Below are 20847 nucleotides of genomic sequence, written 5' to 3'. Positions count from 1 at the left end.
ACCAAACGTTGCCCAAATCAAGATCAGGATGGGCCATTGGATTCATCGTCGAGCTCTTGTATTTAGACATAAAGTTTGTCAAAATCCGATTTCATATGAATGAGTTAACATTGATTTACTTGGGAATTATATAAGGATAGCTATAACGTGTAGTTTATTATTAGTACCATATTGGCTAAATAAGGAAAGTTTTACATCTTTAAATCGACTTTCCACTCGTACTAATAATAATTCTTTGAGACGATGGGGCGCTTGGCGTGGTTTGCACCACGCATCGCGCACGCGCGTGGCGCTCACACGCACTTTGCACGTGCGCCCATCTTTGCTGCGAGCGATTGGAGCCATTCGTTTTTAAGATCAGAGATTTGACTCGTTAAGATCTGATGGTCGAGATTAAACCTGAAACCCAACAATGTAAGTGTGACTGAAACATCCATTCGTCTATAGACACCCATACAAAAGGCACCCATACAAAGTGTTGCCATTACCCCTATTAGACAGAGACATAGACGTGCATCTCAAACGGGTTTAAGATGAATTAGACAAATGTGAACAGTTTCAGTTTCCTGGTAAGAAGAAAATGAAAGTCCTCTCCAAAAGACTAGCTGCTATAGTTTCTTCCTTCAATCATTCTTCAAACCCAGAAAAGATTTTGTCAAGTTATTGTCAATATTCTTCTTCAGCTAAAGCAATTCCTACCCAATTTGAAAGTTTTGTTATAGATCAATGTAAGTCTGGGAATATTAAGAATCTTGATAATGCCCTTGTTTACTTTGATAAATTGGTTTCCATCAAACCATTTCCATCTACCTCTACCTTTAATCAACTATTGAGTTCACTTGCCAAAACTAGATCCTACTCAGATGTGTTTACCCTCTATGAAAAGATGATTTTGGTTGGAATCCAAATGGATTTGTTCACATTTAATATTTTGATTAACTGTTGCTGTCAATCAGGACAGGTAAACAATGCTTTCTGTGTTATGGGAAAATGTCTAAAGAGTGGTCATGAACATAATTTGATCACTTTCAGTACAATTATGAAAGGGTTGTGTCTGCAGAAAAATATTGGTGCTGCCCTTGAAGTGTTTGATAAAATGACTGACTCTGGGATTCAACCCGATATTGTTACATGTGGAACACTTATAACTGGCCTATGTAGAGTTGGTGAAGTGGGTCTTGCTTTAGAATTCCAAACCAAGATGGTAAAAATATGGAATTTATCTCCTAATGTTGTTTCATACGGTGTGATAATAGATGCTCTTTGCAAATTAAGCCAAATCAGTGAGGCAGTTAAACTTTTTGACGAGATGTCTAGTCGAGGAATTATAGCGAATGTGGTAACTTATAGTTCTCTAATCCATGGTCTTTGCCAATGTGGACAGTTAAGTGAAGCAGTGAAACTCTTTGGAAAAATGTCTAGTCAAGGAATTGTTGCGAATGTTGTGACTTACAGTTCCCTAATCCATGGTCTTTGCAAATGTGGACAGTTAAGTGAAGCAGTGAAACTCTTTGGAAAAATGTCTAGTCAAGGAATTGTTGCGAATGTTGTGACTTACAGTTCCCTAATCCATGGTCTTTGCAAATGTGGACAGTTAAGTGAAGCAGTGAAACTCTTTGGAAAAATGTCTAGTCAAGGAATTGTTGCGAATGTTGTGACTTACAGTTCCCTAATCCATGGTCTTTGCAAATGTGGACAGTTAAGTGAAGCAGTTAAACTCTTTGAAAAAATGTCTACTCAGGGCATTACAGCGGATGTGGTGACTTATAGTTCTCTACTCCATGGTCTTTGCAAATGTGGACAGTTAAGTGAAGCAGTGAAACTCTTGGAAAAAATGTCTAGTCAAGGAATTGTTGCGAATGTTGTGACTTATAGTTCACTAATCCATGGTCTTTGCCAACGTGGAACGTTAAGTGAAGCAGTGAAACTCTTTGAAAAAATGTCTAGTCAAGGAATTGTTGCGAATGTTGTGACTTATAGTTCACTAATCCAGGGTCTTTGCCAATGTGGACAATGGAAGAAAACAATAAAATACTTCGATCAAATGGTGGAACATGGGATTTCACCCAATGTAGTGACATTCAATATCTTAGTGGATTCCATCTGTAAAGAAGGGATGACGAAAGATGCTTGGGAGTTATTTCAATTAATGACTAAATTAGGAGTAGAACCTGATTTAGTTTCATATAGCACCATGATTAATGGGTTTTGTTTGACAGGTCAACTGGAGGAAGCAGTGAAATTGTTCGATTCAATGGTAGATAAAGGATTGGAGCCCGATGAGATCACGTACAGTACTTTGATAGATGGACACTGTAAAAGTTGCAAGTTTGATGAAGCTATGCAACTTTTAGAAAAAATGAAACAGAAGGGATGTACACTCACTGAATACACATATAATTTACTAATATCTGGACATGTCAAGGGTGGAAGATTTGAAACTGCAAAAAAGTTGTTGATTGAGATGCAAACCAGCGGGCTAACTCCAGATCTAGTTACAATTTGCTCATTGTTTAATGGCCTCGGTAAGACCAGAGATATAGACAGGGCAATAGAAATGTTTCAGGTAATGGAGGTTAGTCAAGGCGGAAAAATATGAAAAAGCAATAAAGTTATATGATAAAATTTCAAGCAAAGAATTAGTGCCTAACATTGTAACATATAATACAATGGTTGATTGCCACTGCAAGAACGGGATGTTCAGAGGCTTACAAATTGATCAGTGAAATGGAAGGGAAGGGTTGCTTACCGAATTGCATCACGTATAATACCATCATTATGTGTTTGCTAAAGAAACGTAAGGTTGATGAGGCAATGCAAATGCTTCAGGAGATGCATGAAAGAAACTTTTCCCCTAACGATGCCGTTATTTCCTTGCTTGTAAATTTGCTTTCTGTGGAGCAGCTCAAAAAGCTAAATCGGCGGCTAGTCCAATAATTGAGGAATCAATCAGTGATTATTAGTCTAGATTGTTTAGCTTCCCAGGAACGCTGACATCAATATTGAAATGTAAACATGCCAGCACCAATCTAGCAGCATGAGTTGAACATGGTTAAGATCCACCAAATGAAATGATCAATGCTACTCAATTGGTTATCGGCAAAGACAATAGAGACCTAATTGCTCGTCCTAAGCAATTAATGGGCGTCCTTGTATCAGTTTGCAATACTTCCAACTTATGTTTGTGTATGCGGTTTTGCAACTATACGTTTGTTAATCGAAAGACACAGCAGATCGAAAACAGCTACAACGCCTCTTCTGAGTTCCCTCTCTTTTTCGTTCATCAAGTGTTTTTAATTTTATACTTATTTTTCTAGTTGGTGCAATTTGTTCGATGATTTGGGCAGTGGTGCTGCTCTTGCAATATCCAGGTTTCTTATTTTCCTTTCCTCTCTTCTCTGCCGACCTTCATAGCTAACAGAATCTATCTCTTTGTAAAGAATAGATCAAGTCCTGGCAGAATCTTGATAGGGCCATTTTGTCTTGTCACTCTATAATGGCTACCACAATGTGGTTTATTTGGAAAATTTTCTCTGCTCTCTAATAGAACAAAATAAATTCTCATACCACTATTGTTCTCATATCAAGAGTTTTCAAAACTCTCTTGTCCAATCCACCTAACTAGGTAGTTCGGTTCTTGAAGATTAATTTTGACTTGCATCTTTCATACCTGTGGCGAGTAAGTTGATAATTTGTAGTGTTCGTGTCTTACTTCCTGATTGATTGATGGCTAACTCAGTTTGGTTTCAGATGTTTGTTTTATGTCTAACTTGGACTTTCCGGTCATCAAGTTTTCTTGTTGGTAGCATCTTTACGTCCAGAGACTTGATTTCATTGTTCAGAAAGGAAGAAACCAAATTGAAACACTCTAAGAGGTCCTTCGCTACTTTGTCATATGTTCTTGATGAATTTGTGGCTTAGTTCGATAATATTTGTGTATATGAACTGAATGAACATAACATATTGATATGAACACCCGAAAGTTACTTTCATTTGGTTTAACATCATAAAGAATTTCAGAAAGAAATAATTTGTTACTTGGTCATGAAAGTAGTATGTTGAATTGTTGATAACATAACATGCACAATAAAAAGAGTTTTTTTTTTCCAAAAAAACACATCTGCAGTTAGCATATGTACGGTTTTTGAGAATTTTTACTTAATTGGACCGAAAAAACATATTTACCTTAATCAGTTATTTGAGAAACCGAAACAAGATTTTTCTTAAAATCTGGACATGATAAACATCCTTGAGAAAAACTCCTTCACCATTTCACATGACTCCCATCAGGATTGAGATTAATGTTTCCTTCTTTCACTACATGAAGAAATGAATTATCACCTATCACAATACCTAGGTTCCTTATATGTGGGTGCACATCTGAGTAGAAGCTAACACCCCTCGTTGAATGACGTGAATGGTATAAATCGAATCTATATTTTGTCAATTTGGGCAACCAAACGTTGTCCAAATCAAGATCAGGATGGGCCATTGGGTTCATCGTCGAGCTCTTGTAATTAGACATAAAGTTTATCAAAATCCGATCTCGTATAAATGAGTTAACATTGATTTACTTGGGAAATATATAAGGATAGCTGTAACGTGTAGTTTATTATTAGTACCATATTGGCTAAATAAGGAAAGTTCTACATCTTTAAATCGACTTTTCCCTCATACTAATAATAGATTCTTTGAGACGATGGGCCGCTTGGCGTGGTTTGCACCACGCATCTCGCACGCGCGTGGCGTCGGCGCTTTAGAGGCGCTCACACGCACTTTGCATGTGCGCCCATCTTTGCTAGGAGCGATTGGAGCCATTTCTTTTTAAGATCAGAGATTTGGCCCGTTAAGATCTGATGGTCGAGATTAACCTGAAACCCAACAATCCAGTGTGACTGTTGGAAACATCCGTTCGTCTATAGGCATCCATACGAAGTGTTGCCATTACCTCTATAAATACCAATCAAGTGTGACTGTTGGAAACAACCCGATAATTCTTATTCATGCCTGATTTGCCACATGTTGAGTATGCCACTTTTACTCAGACCAACAAGCCTAAAATGTCACATTTTTTCACATCCATAACAGATTCTACTGCTGCCATCCTCTTGACTTCTAAATACCTTTTCATCATTTGTGTAACAGTTGCAAGCATAATAATTTTTCTTTAATCTCTTGACAAGAGGATATCATCCACCTGTGTTGGGGTTTGTTGGTAATTTGCTTCATCAAAACTTCCTAATTTGTTCTTCATCAAAACTTCCTAATTTGTGAGTAAATTTTCCAGCTCAACGTAAGGTTGGTTTACCCACCCCCTCACTAAAGAAATAAAAAGACATAAACTCTTTACACTGACCACGAATTAGACAGAGACACAGACGTGCATGGCAAATGGGTTTAAGATGAAGGGAAATGCTAAATGTACAAAAAATCTTTGATAATATTCTTCACAAAATGCTAAGTAAACGGTCCCGATCAAAGTCAAACTTTGAAAAATTTTGATCTACATTGTCTTTTAGTGAAAATAAGTCATTACGTCAAGAATTTTATCAAGACTTTGTACATGTAGAACTCCCGTTCAGTTTCTTGGTTAAGAAAGAAAATGAAAGTCCTCTCCAAAAGACTAGCTGCTATAGTTTCTTCCTTCAATCATTCTTCAAACCCAGAAAAGATTTTGTCAAGTTATTGTCAATATTCTTCATCCGCTAAAGCAATTCCTACCCAATTTGAAAGTTTTGTTATAGATCAATGTAAGTCTGGGAATATTAAGAATCTTGATAATGCCCTTGTTTACTTTGACAAATTGGTTTCCATTAAACCATTTCCATCTACCTCTACCTTTAATCAACTATTGGGTTCACTTGCCAAAACTAGATCCTACTCAGATGTGTTTACCCTCTATGAAAAGATGATTTTGGTTGGAATCCAAATGGATTTGTTCACATTTAATATTTTGATTAACTGTTGCTGTCAATTAGGTCAGGTAAACTATGCATTTTGTGTAATTGGAAAATGTCTAAAGAGTGGTTGTGAACCTGATTTGATCACTTACAATATACTTATTAAAGGACTGTGTCTGCAGAAAAATATTAGTGCTGCCCTTCAAGTGTTCGATAAAATGACTGACTCTGGGATTCAGCCCGATATTGTTACATGTGGAACACTTATAACTGGCCTATGTAGAGTTGGTGAAGTGGGTCTTGCTTTAGAATTCCAAACCAAGATGGTAAAAATATGGAATTTGTCTCCTAATGTTGTTACATACAATGTGATAATAGATGCTCTTTGCAAATTAAGCCAAATCAGTGAGGCAGTTAAACTTTTTGACGAGATGTCTAGTCGAGGAATTATGGCAAATGTGGTGACTTACAGTTCTCTCATCCATGGTCTTTGCCAATCTGGACAGATAAGTGAAGCAGTTAAACTCTTTGAAGAAATGTCTAATCGAGGGATTATAGCGAATGTGGTAACATATAGTTCTCTAATCCATGGTCTTTGCCAATGTGGACAGTTAAGTGAAGCAGTGACACTCTTTGAAAGAATGTCTAGTGAAGGAATTGTTGCGAATGTTGTGACTTATAGTTCACTAATCCATGGTCTTTGCCAATGTGGACAATGGAAGAAAACAATAAAATACTTCGATCAAATGGTGGAACATGGGATTTCACCCAACGTAGTGACATTCAATATCTTAGTAAATTCCATCTGCAAAGAGGGGATGATGAAAGATGCTTGGGAGTTATTTCAATTAATGGCTAAATTAGGAGTAGAACCTGATTTAGTTACATATAGCACCATGATTAATGGGTTTTGTTTGACAGGTCAACTGGAGGAGGCAGTGAAATTGTTCGACTCAATGGTAGATAAAGGATTGGAGCCCGATGAGATCACTTACAGTACTTTGATAGATGGACACTGTAAAACTTGCAAGTTGGATGAAGCTATGCAACTTTTAGAGAAAATGAAACAGAAGGGATGTAAACCCAATGAATACACATACACTATACTAATATCTGGACATGGTCAGGGTGGAAGATTTGGAACTGCAAAAAAACTGTTTATTGAGATGCAAACGTGCGGGCTAACCCCAAATCTAGTAACAATTCGCTCATTGTTCAATGGCCTCTGTAAGAACGGAGATATAGACACGGCAGTAGAAATGTGTCAAGTAATGGAGGGTAGTTGCTCTAAAGTCAGCATTGAAATTTATAATATGCTAATTGATGGGTTGGTCAAGGCGGGAAAATATGAAAAAGCAATAAAGGTATATGATAAAATTTCAAACAAAGGATTAGTACCTGACATTGTAACATATAATACAATGGTTAATTGCCATTGCAAGAACGGGATGTTTTGTGAGGCTTACAATTTGATCAGTGAAATGGAGGGGAAGGGTTGCTTACCCAATTGCATCACGTATGATACCATCGTTCTGTGTTTGCTAAAGAAACGTAAGGTTGAGGAGGCAATGCAAATACTTCAGAAGATGCGTGAAAGAGAATTTTCCCCTAGCGATAATGTCATTTCCTTGCTTGTAGATTTGCTTTCTGTGGAGGAGCTCAAAAACCTAAAATTTTCTCTGCTCTCTAATAGAACAAAATAAATTCTCATACCACTATTGTTCTCATATCAAGAGTTTTCAAAACTCTCTTGTCCAATCCACCTAACTAGGTAGTTCGGTTCTTGAAGATTAATTTTGACTTGCATCTTTCATACCTGTGGCGAGTATGTCGATAATTTGTAGTGTTCGTGTCTTACATCCTGATTGATTGATGGCTAACTCAGTTTGGTTTCAGATGTTTGTTTTATGTCTAACTTGGACTTTCCGGTCATCAAGTTTTCTTGCTGGTAGCATCTTTACGTCCAGAGACTTGATTTCATTGTTCACAAAGGAAGAAACCAAATCGAAACACTCTAAGAGGTCCTTCGCTACTTTGTCATATGTTCTTGATGAATTTGTGGCTTAATAACTACGGACCTCGTTATGATATTGAATTGCTTTTTAATTTATTTTGTTTTGCTTCCACATATACGTTGACTATGTAGTTATGCCATTGTTGAAATTTTATAAACTTCTTAAGAATTTTTCGGCTAATCAATGAGTATTACAATGACAAATAATGTTGGTCATTGGATTGTATCTCTTGCTTATTCAATGAGTTGGTTTAGGAATGAGAGATTCTTCTTGATCTTCTTTGATACCCGTATACAACTTCCCTATCTGATAATTGTTCATATCTACTCTGTTTTTCTATAAATGGGAAGTAAGAAAGACAGATACGAGAATGTACTATTCGTATCTGAGATCGTCACCGTTATCTTCTGGCATCTTTAGTATTTTCTTCTGTCACAGATTAGTAACAAAATCAGCCTTGCATTTCCATTTCTTAACCATCTTGCTTTGGAATTCGATCGTGAGACCCACTTCGCCAATCTTTTTCTTCAAACGTAGCCCTCTAATCAGTGTACTGTTGTAAGTAAGTGATCAAGTCGGGCTCATACCATTTTCAAACATTTCCCCAGAACACACAAAGCATAAGTTACTTGACCTAATTTCCAGCAACAATTGATTAATATATTAAATGTGAATATATCAATTAAGAACCTTTCAAACTGGGCGTGAGTAGTTTTAGCATTTGGGAAGTAAAAGTTTCTGTACGAGTGAGCAAACTAGTAAGCTAATTTTATGCTGCAGCCAAAAGAATAAGGTCGTCTTGTTGCTGTGATGCTGCTATTACCTCCCAACTGCAATCTCAATATGCTTGTCTTTAAACGTCGCTTGGTTTCTACGCTTTGAAATGATCACACGTGGAACTTGCGGAGCTGGATTTGCTCTCTTAGGCACCTTGACCGTCGCCGAGGTCTTGAAGTGTTGTAGGTATTTTCCAGTGTGTACTGTATGCAACAGCTAAATGCTTCTCGTATTAAAGTTCTTCAAGCTTGGGATGACTTGGTTAGCTCGATGAAAGATGCACCTTCAAAAGAGTTACAACGTGCAGCAGTATACCCACACTTACAACTTTTAACCTTTTTATTTTCATAATTGTTTGTTTATTGTACAACTTTTGTCCACACTTTCGAACCAATTCAAATTTTTATTTGTAAGAATTTCTTCATACATAAATCTCATTGTGCCAGAGGCACGGGTCATGCCTAGTGACAATTACAAATAAAGTTGGTTCTTGGAATGTGTCTCTTGCTTATTCTATGGGTTGAGGAAAGGAGATATTCATACGGTGAACCAGTTGGAATAGCATGCCATCGATGTGGGATCAGCAATTGCTAATACCATGGATCGTGACCATCATCAAGTCCTGCTGCTCCTAGCTTCTTCACTCTCGGAGACGAGTAAATTATAACGAAGACTCGAAAAACTCATTCATCATCTTTACCATGTTTTCCTATCACAGTTATACGTATTAGAAATTTTGGTAACTTTTCAACAGTATCTTAAGATATAAGTCGACAAGTTGAATAAGAAAACAGCATCAATTGAAAGAGATATTGAGTTAAGATTCCTGAACTCCCCAATTTCAAAACCTAGTAAAAAAGAAAACCTCCATTTAAACTTCTAACTTGCATAATGTTTTAGAGGAGAGTTGGTTTAATGAGTTCGCGTATTTGGTTGAAGACGTGTACAGCATTTGAGAAACTAGAGAAAGTAGCCGCGATGGTTAACATGAGTGCATGAAGTCTACAATTTTACTAGGACTTGACTCTCATTTATAAAAGCACAACAAAACCGTACTATAAGCGACACAATAATTTGGTAAGCAAACCATTCCCATCAATTTCGACGATCAGTTTGTAAGCCTCAGAGAACAGACCGTTCTTGCAGACCGTTCTTGCTGTGATTGTTGGTCATTCAGCTATATGTTCGCCACATTCCTCGAGTATGCATCTGGTCAGAGAGAACTCCAATCTCCGTATGCTTGTCTTTAAACGTCGCTTTGGTTCTACTCTTCCAAATGTGTGAGGAGGTCTTGAAGTGTTCTAGGTAAGCATCACGAACATTTAAAACATCCATGAGTGCCGTCTCAAGATCAAAAGTACATCAATTGACCAATGTAGAACTTATAGTCAGGAATCCAGTACTGGGTCATTAATTAGTTGAGAGACGACATATGAACGTATGGCCCCCTTCCAACTTCTGCTGCACAGAGTCTTGTTGCTGCTAACTTCTTTACTTGAAAATTTCATTGTTCTCAAAGGAGGTAATTAAAGAGACAGATTAGAAGGAGTCATTAGCCTTCTTAACCATGTTAAATATATCAAACAGAAGAACTGTAGAAACTGCATACACTAATCATCTGGTCCAATAAGAACAACATCAATTCAAAGATTCAAAGAGATTTTGATTTAACATTAGTACACGAATTCAATTCAGTGGAGTTCGGTCCCTTCTGTTTCATTTCCTCAAAATATTTGCATAGCTTCGTCCAACTGACGATTTTTTTGTAGTAACCTGTTAAACACAAGCCATAGATCATCATATTGTATGTAACTACCTCAGATTCTATTCCCAATTTAACGGTTCATTCAAATAACTTCATCGATTCTGAAGTAGCATAGAATTTTAAGTTTTTGGGCTGCTCCACAGAAAGAAAAATTACTGACAAGGGAACACGGCGTAGCTAGGGAAAAATTTCTCTTTCACGCATTTCTGCAGCAACAAAAATATAAAAACATCAAAACCGACTAATATATGATCGAATAGAGAGGACCTCGACTTACAACCTTTCTTTCACTCCACTAATGTAAGTCAAAGTCGAGAATCTGTTTGAAGTCGCAACAGAAAATTTAGCGGAAACGTCCAAAATCCGAAGTCTTTGACGTTATGCAAAAGTTAAAAAAGAAAGAAAGTTAGAACTAAGAATTACAGTATTATTGCTAGTTCTCACAGAAAATTTCAAGACTGCAACATTTGATTAGAATCTTCAAGAGTAAATATATTAAACAGGATCCGAAAATGTCCAGTGAGTTACATAGCCCAAAAAGAGGACTTGTTCAACCATAATAAGAAAAGTGGGAGTTCAAATTTAAATGTACCTTGTTCAAACTTCCATGATCACTCATAGCTTAATAATCCATATTCTTGATATGAGTCCCAATCATTTCCACGAGTATGGTTGCCGACATCAAAGCTAAGCACTACACTGCAAAAGAAGGTTACGACAGCGACAGAGATCTACCTATTATACGCATAGAGGTAATTGTGTATCGGAGTGTCGAACATGAAATCCAAATTCCGAGGACCAAAAGTTATTAACAGTATCTATGTCACTCGGCGTATAACCAGACCCTGTTTAAAGAAACAACACAAATATGGTACAATGGTGAAAATAATGATGCTACAGGAGTACACATCTATTACTGGATAGCACGACTGCACGAGCATAGGTTAAACTACAAACATTAAAAACAGGATGGCACTATAAGATAACAGAAACTGGTCCCTAATTAGGCATGCTTAGACATGCTATGTTACCCACTAATCTTTATAGAAACTGAAATTTTCCGTTGATATAAAATCCTACGGAGGTTCTAGTAGAAATTGATCTATTCATTTACTGAGACATAATCTTTATCAGATATAAGAAAATTATCCTGGACAAGAACCAGGTAGCTCTGATGACATAAAATTCTAGGAGTAGATGATTTAAAGATTCAATTTTAGCTAATGAAAGGCATCTAAGTGAATCTACAAAGTAGAATAATGTCTAGCTTGCAGGTCATTAATTAACGTGGAAAGGCATGGCCAGTATTTTTTAGGGAGTCCAGCGATCAAGGCGTAAAGACTTGCAGGTCATTAATTAGTTCAGAGATAACATATAAACGTATAATCAAAACATCCAGGGGGGGGGGGGGGGGGGGAAGCTGTACCCGTATCAAGTTATCCTTCGACATGGAGATATCGGTCCACTTCGCCTTCTGCTACGCAGAGGCGCAGAGTCGTGGAGAGTTGGGTGCATTACTCATTTTTAATATGTTACAAAGACAGTTTTTTACTTTTTCTATAAGGGTTGTTGATAACAGATTATTTGTTTCTACGGAAAATATGCTGCCATATTCTAGTACTAGTCACTTTTGAATAGGAAATGTATACGTAAACGGAAAGCATCATAGACCATCTAAGGATGTCCGATGCACTCTTCCCGCCAGTTCTCAGATAGAATGCTTCCCTCTGCCAATGTCTTCACATTGGCCATTGATCTACACCATCATGCATGAAGTCTTGTTGCTGCTAGCTTCTTTAGTTGAAGATTTCACTGTTCTTAAAGGAGAAAACTAGAGCCACAGATTCTAGGGGTCATTCGCCATCTTTACCATGTCCAAGATATCACGAAGAAAATCTGTGAAAGGTATACATTCAACAGGTCCGATACGGAAAACAGCATTATTACAAGAAAGTTATTACAAAATATTGGGACTTGTTACATAATCCAATCTAATTGGGATACTGTCAAGGAAGATATTCAGCTTATGACTTCCTCCTTCTTTCAAAACTCTACCTTGTCAGCTATGTCTAACCACCCACACATTTGCCTTCTTCCCAAAACTAAGACGCCCCAATCGCCGGCAGACTACCGTCCTATTAGTTTGCTGAATACCACATATAAAATCACTACCAAAATTCTAGCTAATAGACTGAAACCCATCCTGGCTGATATTATCTCTCCTTTTCAAGGAGCCTATGTTCCTGGTAGACAAATCACTGATAATATTATCATCAGCCAAGAACTCATTCATTCTTTCAAAAAAATTAAGGGAGCCAAGAGCTACTTTGGTCTCAAGTTAGACATGTCTAAAGCTTTTGACAGAATTGAATGGAGTTATCTGGAGAATGTAATGAATTTGATGGGGTTTTCGAGTACTTGGATCAATCTCATCAAAACATGCATCTCTACCAGCTCTATGGCGGTTCTCATCAATGGGTGTCCGGGCAGTACTTTTAATGTGAGCAGGGGCATTAGGCAGAGTGATCCTCTCTCTCCTTTTCTGTTTGCCATTGCCATGGAAGGTCTTAGTCGGCTTTTAGAGAAAAATCGCAATGATTCCTCTTTTATAGGTTTTCCCATTCCTCACTCGAACTTATCTATCAAACATCTCCTCTTCGCTGATGACTGTATCATTTTCGGGCAAAACTCTCTTGAGAATATCTTCAACCTTAAGCAAATTCTTAAGGAGTTTAGCGAGGCGTCTGGCCAAATGATTAATTATGCGAAATCGAATATCTTTTTCTCTAAAAACTCGCACCCTAAATTCAAACGTATGATTATTAGAGAACTTAAGGTTCATCAATCGTCTTCTGGTGATAAATACCTGGGCACTAAACTTTTTATCGATCGTAACAAGAAACAGGCCTTTAATTCCCTCCTTACTCAAATCAAAAACAAACTTGCCAAATGGCAAACTCATCTCCTCTCGCAAGCTGGCCGCTCGGTAGTTCTCTCCACTATCGCAGCGGCTGTTCCTCGATACCAAATGCAGTGCTTTGCCCTTCCCAAAGGCATTAGTGACAACATTGAGTCTATTCAAAGGACTTACTGGTGGGGAAAATCCAAAACCTTCCATACTATCAACTGGAAATCTATATGCAAACCTCACAAACATGGTGGACTTGGTGTTTGTCTGCCTCAACTCGATAATCAAGCTTTTCTGCACAAACTTAGCTGGCGCATAATCAACAACCCAGATGCTATATGGGTTCAAGTGCTTAAAGGGAAGTACTTTCATAACTCTCATAAACCCAAACCACCCAAGAATCATCATTCTTGGCCATGGAAATCTATATCTAAACACTACCATCAGATTGAGAGTCTTATCTTTTGGAATATTAACAAAGGTGAGCATATCAATATTAGGACTGACTATTGGATACCTAATCATCCACCACCTATCACGAATGATAGAGGCAGTACGTTGGAAAAGGTATCTCAACTTATTACGAATGGAATGTGGAATTTAAACGTCATTAATATGTGTTTTAATAGTGATATTTGCAGTGCCATTCTCAGCATCAATCTTAATCCGAACTATGAGGATAAAGCCATCTGGACCTTGACTAAATCTGGTAATTTCTCTCTCAAATCCATGTATAACTACTTACGGAATAATACAGTTTACACTACACAAGACAAGATGGTCTGGTTCTTTATATGGAACATGAATACAATTCCTCAGATTAAACTATTTCTATGGAAATGTTGCACTAATAGCTTACCGGTAAAAACAAAAATTGGTAAACTTATTGGCAATAATTACTCCTGTGTTAACTGTAATGAGGATGAGACTCTAGATCATGTTATGCTGCATTGCTCTTTCGCGAAAGCAATTTGGTTTCACTTCGAAGTTAGAACGGATCATATCACTACTACAATTCAGTGGATTCAACAATGGAAACCTCTTGAGGAAGAAACTATAAATCTTTATGCTAAAATACTATGGTTTCTTTGGAAAGCAAGATGTGAGAACTGCTTTACGACGAATAAACAAAATCCCTTACATATGATAGAGAGGATTAACAATAACACGACCACACCACTCAGAACTGAGTCTAGTATTACCACTAAATGTAAAGAAAAAACGAATATTCAAACATGGAGACCTCCATCGACACCATATATAAAGATCAACGTCGACGCCTCCTTCGTTAGTCTTAATGAACCGGCTCGAATTGATTACATTATCCGAGATTGAGAGGCAAACTATATCATAGCGGTAGCAGATACTGTTCGAGGGCAACATACGGAAGAATGTGAAAGCTTAGCTATATTATCAAGTCTCTTATGGGCCATGCAACTTCAAATCTCTTATATGCATTTAAAAAGAGACAATCAAGCAATAATCTTAGCTCTCAATGGCAATGGCGGAAGTCTTTACTGGCAATCACAAAGAATCATCCAACAGATTAAAGACATCAAGGACAAATTCATAGGAATTATCTTCTCCCATGTGTCTAGAAATTGTAATACTCATGCAGATGCTTTAGCTAAATGGGTCGTACCCATGGTCATAAGAAAATTTGGAACGATGTTCCCTCCTTTATTTCTGACGTTTAGTTGGTCTGTAATAGACTCTTTTATTTAATGGTATTTCTCTTCGTCAAAAAAAAAAAAAAAAAGAGACACCAAACACATTGGCCGGGACTGAAATGGAGAAGGGTAAAATGGGGGAAGACCTACAAACGGGTTGAAAAGAAAAAACAAAGACCAAACGAATTTAGTGGACTAATTACTACAGAAGGAAGAAAATGAATGTCCTCTTCAAAAGACTGGTTCTGGTTTCTTCATTGAATCATTTCCTCACTTTCATTCTAAAGCCAGAAAAAATTCTGAGAAACTATTACCATTGTTCTTCAGCTAAATCCATTCCTACCCACCAATTTCAAAGTTATGTAATAGATCAATGTAAGTCTGGGAATATTAAGAATCTTGATGATGCCCTTGTTTACTTTGATAAATTGGTTTCCATCAAACCTATTCCTTCTACCTCTACCTTTAATCAACTACTGAATTCAGTTTCCAAAAATACTAGATCCTACTCAAATGTGTTTACCCTATATAATAAGATGATTTCAGTCGGAATACAACTTCAGATGTCTACATTCAATATTTTGATTAACTGTTGCTGTCAATCAGGACAGGTAAACTATGCTTTCTGTGTTATGGGAAAATGTCTAAAGAGTGGTTATGAGCCTGATTTGATCACTTGTAATACACTTATTAAAGGACTGTGTCTGCAGAAAAATATTAGTGCTGCCCTTGAAGTGTTTGATAAAATGACTGACTCTGGGATTCAACCCGATATTGTTACATGTGGAACACTTATAACTGGCCTATGTAGAGTTGGTGAAGTAGGTCTTGCTATTGAATTCCAAACCAAGATGGTAAAGATATGGAATTTGTCCCCTAATGTTGTTACATACAGTGTGATAATAGATGCTCTTTGCAAATTAAGCCAAATCAGTGAGGCAGTTAAACTTTTGAATGAGATGTCTACTCGAGGAATTAAAGCGAATGTGGTGACTTATAATTCTCTAATCCATGGTCTTTGCCAATGTGGACAGTTAAGTGAAGCAGTTAAACTCTTTGAAAAAGTGTCTAGTCAAGGAATTGTTGCGGATGTTGTGACTTATAGTTCACTAATCCATGGTCTTTGCCAATGTGGACAGTTAAGTGAAGCAGTTAAACTCTTTGAGAAAATGTCTACTCAGGGCATTACAGCGGATGTGGTGACTTATAATTCACTAATCCATGGTCTCTGTCAATGCGGACAGTTAAGTGAAGCAGTTATTCTCTTCGAAGAAATGTCTAGTCAAGAAATTACAGCTGATGTGGTGACCTATAATTCACTAATCCATGGTCTTTGTCAATGCGGACAGTTAAGTGAAGCAGTTAGTCTCTTTGAAAATATGGCTGGTCGAGGGATTAAAGCGAATGTGGTGACTTATAGTTCACTAATCCATGGTCTCTGTCAATGTGGACAGTTAAGCGAAGCAGTTAGTCTCTTTGACCAGATGCACAGTCGAGGAATTACAGCGGATGTAGTGACTTATAATTCACTAATCCATGGTCTTTGCCAATGTGGACAATGGAAGAAAACAAGAAAATATTTTGATCACATGGTGGAACATGGTGTTTCGCCCAACGTAGTGACGTTCAATATCTTAGTAAATTCCATCTGTAAAGAAGGGATGATGAAAGATGCTTGGGAGTTATTTCAATTAATGGCTAAATTGAGAGTAGAACCTAATTTAGTTACATATAGCACGATGATTAATGGGTTCTGTTTGACTGGTCAACTGGAGGAGGCAGTGAAATTGTTCGACTCAATGGTAGATATAGGATTGGAGCCCGATGAGATCACTTACAGTACTTTGATAGATGGACACTGTAAAACTTGCAAGTTGGATGAAGCTATGCAACTTTTAGAGAAAATGAAACAGAAGGGATGTAAACCCAATGAGTACACATACAATATACTAATATCTGGACATGGTCAGGGTGGAAGATTTGGAACTGCAAAAAAACTGTTTATTGAGATGCAAACGTGTGGGCTAACCCCGGATCTAGTAACAATTCGCTCATTGTTCAATGGCCCCTGTAAGAACGGAGATATAGACACGGCAGTAGAAATGTTTCAAGTAATGGAGGGTAGTTGCTCTAAAGTCAGCATTGAAATTTATAATATGCTAATTGATGGGTTGGTCAAGGCGGGAAAATATGAAAAGGCAATAAAGGTATATGATAAAATTTCAAACAAAGGATTAGTTCCTGACATCGTAACATATAATACAATGGTTAATTGCCATTGCAAGAACGGGATGTTTTGTGAGGCTTACAAATTGATCAGTGAAATGGAAGGGAAGGGTTGCTTACCCGATTGCATCACGTATAATACCATCATTTTGTGTTTGCTAAAGAAACGTAAGGTTGATGAGGCAATGCAAATGCTTCAGAAGATGCGTGAAAGAGAATTTTCCCCTAGCGATAATGTTATTTCCTTGCTTGTAGATTTGCTTTCTGTGGAGGAGCTCAAAAACCTAAAATTTTCCGCTACTCCAAGAATAGATGGAATCAAGGAATGATTGTAAGTTCAGGTCCTTCATATACTTTGTAAGTGAAACTTATTGTATTGCACTATTGCTCATATTAGTATCTGGTTTTGTTATTTTTATAAAGTTGATTTACTAGTTAGTCTATACGGTTTAGCTTCCACTGGAACGCTGACATCAAATGTTTGAACATAAACATGCCAGCACCAAGCTAGCAGCATGAACTGAAGATGGTTAAGATCCACCAAGATTCAATGCTACCCCATTGGTTATCTACAAAGACAGTAAAGGCCAAATTGCTTGTCCTACTAAAATTGTAAATTCATGAATTCCATCTCTATTAATGTGTTCTTGGATATCAATTAGCAGGCACCGATCAATCATTTGCATTGCTAGATGATAAAACCCGCTTTGAAAAATTATGAAGGTTTAGATCTTCTATGAACATCTCTTCTGTTGGTCTTTTCCCTGTGAACATCTCAAGCAAGACAACGATGTATTGTGTTTTGTTTCTGAACAAAACAACGATGGATCCAACTGGTAACTGTTGTACAGCTAGTTTGGTTTTGACAAAAACAAGTGGAAATAGTTCTAAGGAACTTGGCCAGTCCGAAATTGCCTGCACGGGGAATTCATCTTGTTGGAGAATGTTGCTCGACTAAAAATCCCGATGAACGATTAGCATTTCACACTGATGAAGAAGATAATCTAATCCAGAAGCAATGACAGTTGCTGCAGTATTCAATCTCTGCAAAAAAATAGAGTTCCTCGTTCAAGTTTACAAATCAACTTCTGGATCAGGATGTGACCAACTCTCTGGACTTCCATTAGCCATGAACTCAAAATCAAAAGCATTGAAATCACTGCCTCGATCAACAATAGCGCAAAGGAGGCAATATTTCGATTAGCTTTCGATTTCCTATGCTTCTCAAGGAAATGTATTCAGCCATGAAAATTTGTGAAGCACCTTATTTGAATTCAAATTTTATTTCTAATGGTCATTTCTTCTTATATAATTTTTTTTTAAAAGGTAGAACTATTCATAAGATGCTTTTTTTTTTCTCTAAATAAGCACAAATCTTTTATCATCCTTTTAGGTAAGGCCGCGGCTTTGGGGAATAAAAGAAAATCTCTGGGGAATAAAAATTATCTACAAAATTGGTCAACCAAGATTGACTTTTTTTATATCTATTTGTTGTTATAGGGCTCCCAATTTTAGAGTTAAACAAAACTAAATTTTTAAAAGATCCTATAAACGAATTTAGAAAGAACTTTTATAAATTTAAACAAAATCTTTCTAGGGTTCTAAAACCTAAACTCTTTCCAAGTTTCTTCTTTTCTTCATCTTATTTTTCAAAGCTTTGTTTTCTTATAATCACTAAACCCTAAAAACATAGGAGAACAACCTAATAGATGTCTAGTCGAGGAATTATGGCAAATGTGGTGACTTACAGTTCTCTCATCCATGGTCTTTGCCAATCTGGACAGATAAGTGAAGCAGTTAAACTCTTTGAAGAAATGTCTAATCGAGCGATTATAGCGAATGTGGTAACATATAGTTCTTTAATCCATGGTCTTTGCCAATGTGGACAGTTAAGTGAAGCAGTGACACTCTTTGAAAGAATGTCTAGTGAAGGAATTGTTGCGAATGTTGTGACTTATAGTTCACTAATCCGTGGTCTTTGCCAATGTGGACAATGGAAGAAAACAATAAAATACTTCGATCAAATGGTGGAACATGGGATTTCACCCAACGTAGTGACATTCAATATCTTAGTAAATTCCATCTGCAAAGAAGGGATGATGAAAGATGCTTAGGAGTTATTTCAATTAATGGCTAAATTAGGAGGAAGCAAAGAAATTGTTCGATTCAATGGTAGATAAAGGACACTGTAAAAGTTGCAAGTTTGATGAAGCTATGCAACTTTTAGAAAAAATGAAACAGAATGGATGTACACTCACTGAATACACATATAATTTACTAATATCTGGACATGTCAAGGGTGGAAGATTTGGAACTGCAAAAAAGTTGTTGATTGAGATGCAAACCAGCGGGCTAACTCCAGATCTAGTTACAATTTGCTCATTGTTTAATGGCCTCGGTACGACCAGAGATATAGACAGGGCAATAGAAATGTTTCAGGTAATGGAGGTTAGTCAAGGCGGAAAAATATGAAAAAGCAATAAAGTTATATGATAAAATTTCAAGCAAAGAATTAGTGCCTAACATTGTAACATATAATACAATGGTTGATTGCCACTGCAAGAACGGGATGTTCAGAGGCTTACAAATTGATCAGTGAAATGGAAGGGAAGGGTTGCTTACCGAATTGCATCACCTATAATACCATCATTCTGTGTTTGCTAAAGAAACGTAAGGTTGATGAGGCAATGCAAATGCTTCAGGAGATGCGTGAAAGAGATTTTTCCCCTAACGATGTCGTTATTTCCTTGCTTGTAAATTTGCTTTCTGTGGAGCAGCTCAAAAAGCTAAATCGGCGGCTAGTCCAATAATTGAGGAATCAATCAGTGATTATTAGTCTAGATTGTTTAGCTTCCGAGGAACGCTGACATCAATATTGAAATGTAGACATGCCAGCACCAATCTAGCAGCATGAGTTGAACATGGTTAAGATCCACCAAATGAAATGATCAATGCTACGCAATTGGTTATCGGCAAAGACAATAGAGACATAATTGCTCGTCCTAAGCAATTAATGGACGTCCTTGTATCAGTTTGCAATACTTCCAACTTATGTTTGTGTATGCGGTTTTGCAACTATACGTTTGTTAATCGAAAGACACAGCAGATCGAAAACAGCAACGACGCCTCTTCTGAGTTCCCTCTCTTTTTCGTTCATCAAGTGTTTTAAATTTTATACTTATTTTTGTAGTTGGTGCAATTTGTTCGATGATTTGGGCAGTGGTGCTGCTCTTGCAATATCCAGGTTTCTTATTTTCCTTTCCACTCTTTTCTGATCTTAATAACTAACAGAATCTATCTCTTTGTAAAAGAATAGATCAAGTCCTGGCAGAATCTTGATAGGACCATTTTGTCTTGTCACTCTATAATGGCTACAACAATGTGGTTTATTTGGAAAATTTTCTCTGCTCTCTAATAGAACAAAATAAATTCTCATACCACTATTGTTCTCATATCAAGTCGGGCTCATACCATTTTCAAACATTTCCCCAGAACACACAAAGCATAAGTTACTTGACCTAATTTCCAGCAACAATTGATTAAAATATTAAATGTGAATATATCAATTAAGAACCTTTCAAACTGA

At 37.0% G+C, this 20847-nt stretch overlaps 3 protein-coding genes across 3 annotated transcripts; all 3 read left to right on the top strand.

The window, feature by feature from the left end:
- The first annotated feature begins 521 nt into the window (after positions 1-521).
- Positions 522-2949, top strand: LOC147559065 (uncharacterized). Its single transcript, XM_086659144.1, has 2 exons — positions 522-2593; positions 2659-2949. Exons 1-2 carry the CDS (start codon positions 581-583, stop codon positions 2935-2937), a joined length of 2292 nt encoding a protein of 763 aa, XP_086515270.1. The 5' UTR covers positions 522-580; the 3' UTR covers positions 2938-2949.
- Positions 2950-5553: 2604 nt separating this feature from the next.
- Positions 5554-8138, top strand: LOC147559064 (uncharacterized). Its single transcript, XM_086657725.1, has 2 exons — positions 5554-5983; positions 6083-8138. The coding sequence occupies exons 1-2, from the start codon at positions 5603-5605 to the stop codon at positions 7601-7603; spliced, it is 1902 nt and encodes a 633-aa protein (XP_086513851.1). The 5' UTR covers positions 5554-5602; the 3' UTR covers positions 7604-8138.
- A 6962-nt stretch (positions 8139-15100) lies between these two features.
- On the top strand, positions 15101-17699 carry LOC147559063 (uncharacterized). Its single transcript, XM_086660836.1, has one exon. It carries the CDS (start codon positions 15254-15256, stop codon positions 17588-17590), a length of 2337 nt encoding a protein of 778 aa, XP_086516962.1. The 5' UTR covers positions 15101-15253; the 3' UTR covers positions 17591-17699.
- Positions 17700-20847: the final 3148 nt, after the last annotated feature.

Source organism: Eschscholzia californica, unplaced genomic scaffold, assembly GCF_041429995.1.
Source record: "Eschscholzia californica isolate CP2 unplaced genomic scaffold, dmEscCali1.0.p SCAF_2, whole genome shotgun sequence".
NCBI classification, from domain to species: domain Eukaryota; kingdom Viridiplantae; phylum Streptophyta; class Magnoliopsida; order Ranunculales; family Papaveraceae; genus Eschscholzia; species Eschscholzia californica.
The sequence above is the reverse complement of the archived record's forward strand: the minus strand, read 5'-3'. Positions and strand labels throughout refer to the sequence as shown.

Bases quoted from the DNA above. Each gene is read 5' to 3' on its own strand.
- LOC147559065 (XM_086659144.1), top strand. From the start codon at position 581: ATGAAAGTCCTCTCCAAAAGACTAGCTGCTATAGTTTCTTCCTTCAAT. The intron at 2,594-2,658 runs ATATGAAAAAGC...CTAACATTGTAA, and splicing joins AGGTTAGTCAAGGCGGAAAA to CATATAATACAATGGTTGAT.
- LOC147559064 (XM_086657725.1), top strand. From the start codon at position 5,603: ATGAAAGTCCTCTCCAAAAGACTAGCTGCTATAGTTTCTTCCTTCAAT. The intron at 5,984-6,082 runs GTAAACTATGCA...CTGTGTCTGCAG, and splicing joins GTTGCTGTCAATTAGGTCAG to AAAAATATTAGTGCTGCCCT.
- LOC147559063 (XM_086660836.1), top strand. From the start codon at position 15,254: ATGAATGTCCTCTTCAAAAGACTGGTTCTGGTTTCTTCATTGAATCAT.